The 2,788-nt window shown below is 40.2% G+C and overlaps 1 protein-coding gene across 3 annotated transcripts in view; it reads left to right on the plus strand.

The window, feature by feature from the left end:
- Nucleotides 1-2,788, plus strand: part of btbd8 (BTB domain containing 8) — a 104,579-nt gene that overhangs the window by 45,603 nt on the left and 56,188 nt on the right. For all 3 annotated transcript variants that reach the window (XM_043698782.1, XM_043698783.1, XM_043698784.1), the window contains one exon: nucleotides 2,064-2,160. In XM_043698782.1, coding sequence (XP_043554717.1) covers nucleotides 2,064-2,160 — 97 coding nt within the window. The remainder of the gene's footprint in view (nucleotides 1-2,063; nucleotides 2,161-2,788) is intronic.

Below are 2,788 nucleotides of genomic sequence, written 5' to 3' on the forward strand. Positions count from 1 at the left end.
ATCCTCAAAAAATTTCAGAAGATTAGTCAAGCATGATTTCCTTTTCATAAATCCATGCTGACTCTGTCGTATCCTGTTACTACTATCCAGATGTGCCGTAATTTCATCCTTTATAGTAGACTCCAGCATCTTTCCCACCACTGAGGTCAGACTAACTTGTCTATAATTTCCTGCTTTCTCTCTCCCACCTTTCTTAAAAAGTGGTATAATATTAGCCACCCTCCAATCCTCAGGAACCGACCCCGAATCTATTGAACTCTGGAAAATAATCACCAACGCATCCACGATTTCCCGAGCCACCTCCTTCAGTACCCTGGGATGCAGACCATCAGGCCCCGGAGACTTATCAACCTTCAGACCTAACAGTCTCTCCAACACCAAATCCTGGCAAATATAAATTCCCTTAAGTTCAGGTCCTTCAGCCACTGTTAAAAACATTCTACATAGGAGCATTAGTAGGCAATTTGACCCTTCTGAGACTGCTCCCCCATTCAAAGTGACCGTGACTGTTCAGTGGTTCAACTTTTAATTTTTTTAAGTCATTGTGGATCATTTCAAATCAGGATACCCACACGTAATGAACTAGACACTCTGCAGAAGGGTCTGTGGATTCAAAATGTTAACTCCACTTTTCTCTCCACAGATGATGCCAGACCTGTTGAGTTTCTCCAGCAATTCCTGTTTTTAACTGATTAAAGCTTTTATATTTGTGGCATATTTGGCTGTTTTGTCACCACCCTTATTACATCGGATTAATTTGAAAGCAGAAGTCTTTTTCAAACACAATGCTTTTTAACACACTGCTCTGTTGCATTTACCCTAATTGCAGATATTGCTTATTGTAGTGCAGGTAGTTTTCCTATAATGCGGTAGTTGTGTTTGCGTGAGACACCATTACAGAAATTTGCGCAATACAGCATTCCCCCCACGTACCCACGGGGGATATGTTCCAACACCAACCGCGGATAGTAGCAAACCCATTCATTTAAATGGGAAACCTACCTCCCCGGTAGTCCCTTGGTCCCTGGTTCTGGAATGTTCCATGTAATATGTTCATGCCGTGGTAAACCACGGGTAACTGTAACCGGACCCACTGATATCGAGGTTGCCTTGTGAAAATAATGGGGTCTATGGGGAAAACCGGGTTAAGGGCGAACTACCAAAAATATCAGTAAAAATTGAAACAAATCTCATTAGTTTAACACAAATGATACAGTCTAAGTAAATCTTTAAACTCATATTTTAATGAAATAATGCAGTAAATTTAACACGTTAACACTAAAATCACTGACTACAGTACTGTACCTTTCACGAAGCTCTTTACCAGAAAGTGCGCAAGCTGACTGACCCACGTGATGCTGACGCAGAAGTCCTGTTCCCCTCGATTCTACCCCAGTTTGAACTAAAGTTCTTTCTAAACATAGACTACAGTTTCCCAGTTTCAAGGCTTGCAGAGCTGATTGCATTCCTATTTTAGCTGAGCACACTAAATTTGCATTTTGCAGATAGAGGATACTGAGGCTGGATTTTGTGGTTCAGCTAGTTCTGAGGATGGAATTGTGTAACGGCGAACGGGAGTTTGCTTTATTTTTTAAAAAAAACCTGCAATTCACAAATCGCGTTACAGCCAAATCATGTTTAATAAACGTGCGTTATAGGAGAACTACTTCTATGCAAATAAGTTTGAATAAAGGCTTGTATGGAAATTAAAACTTTGGAAAACTAGCACAATTTCACATGTGATTTTCATCCCAATTGCAATGATTGATTTACCCCAAAGTGGGAACTCTACCTCAAGTAATAAACCATTTCAAAATGTGCATCCAGTATTTGGGGGACATTGCTAAATCTGTTGACAAATATTTTCCTCAGCATATTGAGGAGGAGATCAATTGTTATGGGTCCATTGGTCACATACATGCTACACCTACACTCTGATGATTCTGGAGATCATTAAGTAAAATATGAACATATGCAGTGCTGAAGAAACCCAAACAAAAAATGTATGAAAGATGACAAATTGAGTAAAACTCAATGGTAACTTGGCATTTTTTTTCCTGCAGTTCAGTGCTTACGTTAGCAGATATGTACAACTTGGATGGGTTGAAGAAAGTAGTCCTACATGTTCTGAAGAAAGATTATTGCAAGTTTTTTCACAAGGTAACATGGTATTTTCTATCATAGTGATTGTGCAGCAGTCTATCAATGCCCTCTTTACGCTGAACGTAATCATTTATGTTTTCAGGTGTTAGTGCTGTTTTTCACATTTTGTTTCATTTTGGGTTTTCTGCATTCGTGCTGCTGTTCTGGTTAGGGAACATCTTCCATATTGGAATCGCAGATATGAAAGACTTTGTTTTGAAGAGTTTTCACTGACTACATGTGTTTTGCAAGGCTTTGAATTTAAATATTTGGCAGTTGCACAGGCTTCTAACTTTTGAGGTTGAGCTGCTTGAAGTTACAGACTGTGACATACCAATAATTCCATTTTTAAGATAAATGCGGCACACCTTTGCGACTTCAACTTCAAAATGTCCTATTTGATTGTAAGCTGTGTGGACTGTCTAAATTAGCTCCTGTTAACATAGAACATAGAAGAATACAGCGCAGTACAGGCCCTTCGGCCCTCGATGTTGCGCCGATCCAAGCCCACCTAACCTATACTAGCCCACTATCCTCCATATGCCTATCCAATGCCCGCTTAAATGCCCATAATGAGGGAGAGTCCACCACTGCTACTGGCAGGGCAGTCCATGAACTCACGACTCGCTGAGTAAAGAACATACCC

This window comes from Chiloscyllium plagiosum, chromosome 11, assembly GCF_004010195.1.
Source record: "Chiloscyllium plagiosum isolate BGI_BamShark_2017 chromosome 11, ASM401019v2, whole genome shotgun sequence".
Lineage (NCBI taxonomy): Eukaryota > Metazoa > Chordata > Chondrichthyes > Orectolobiformes > Hemiscylliidae > Chiloscyllium > Chiloscyllium plagiosum.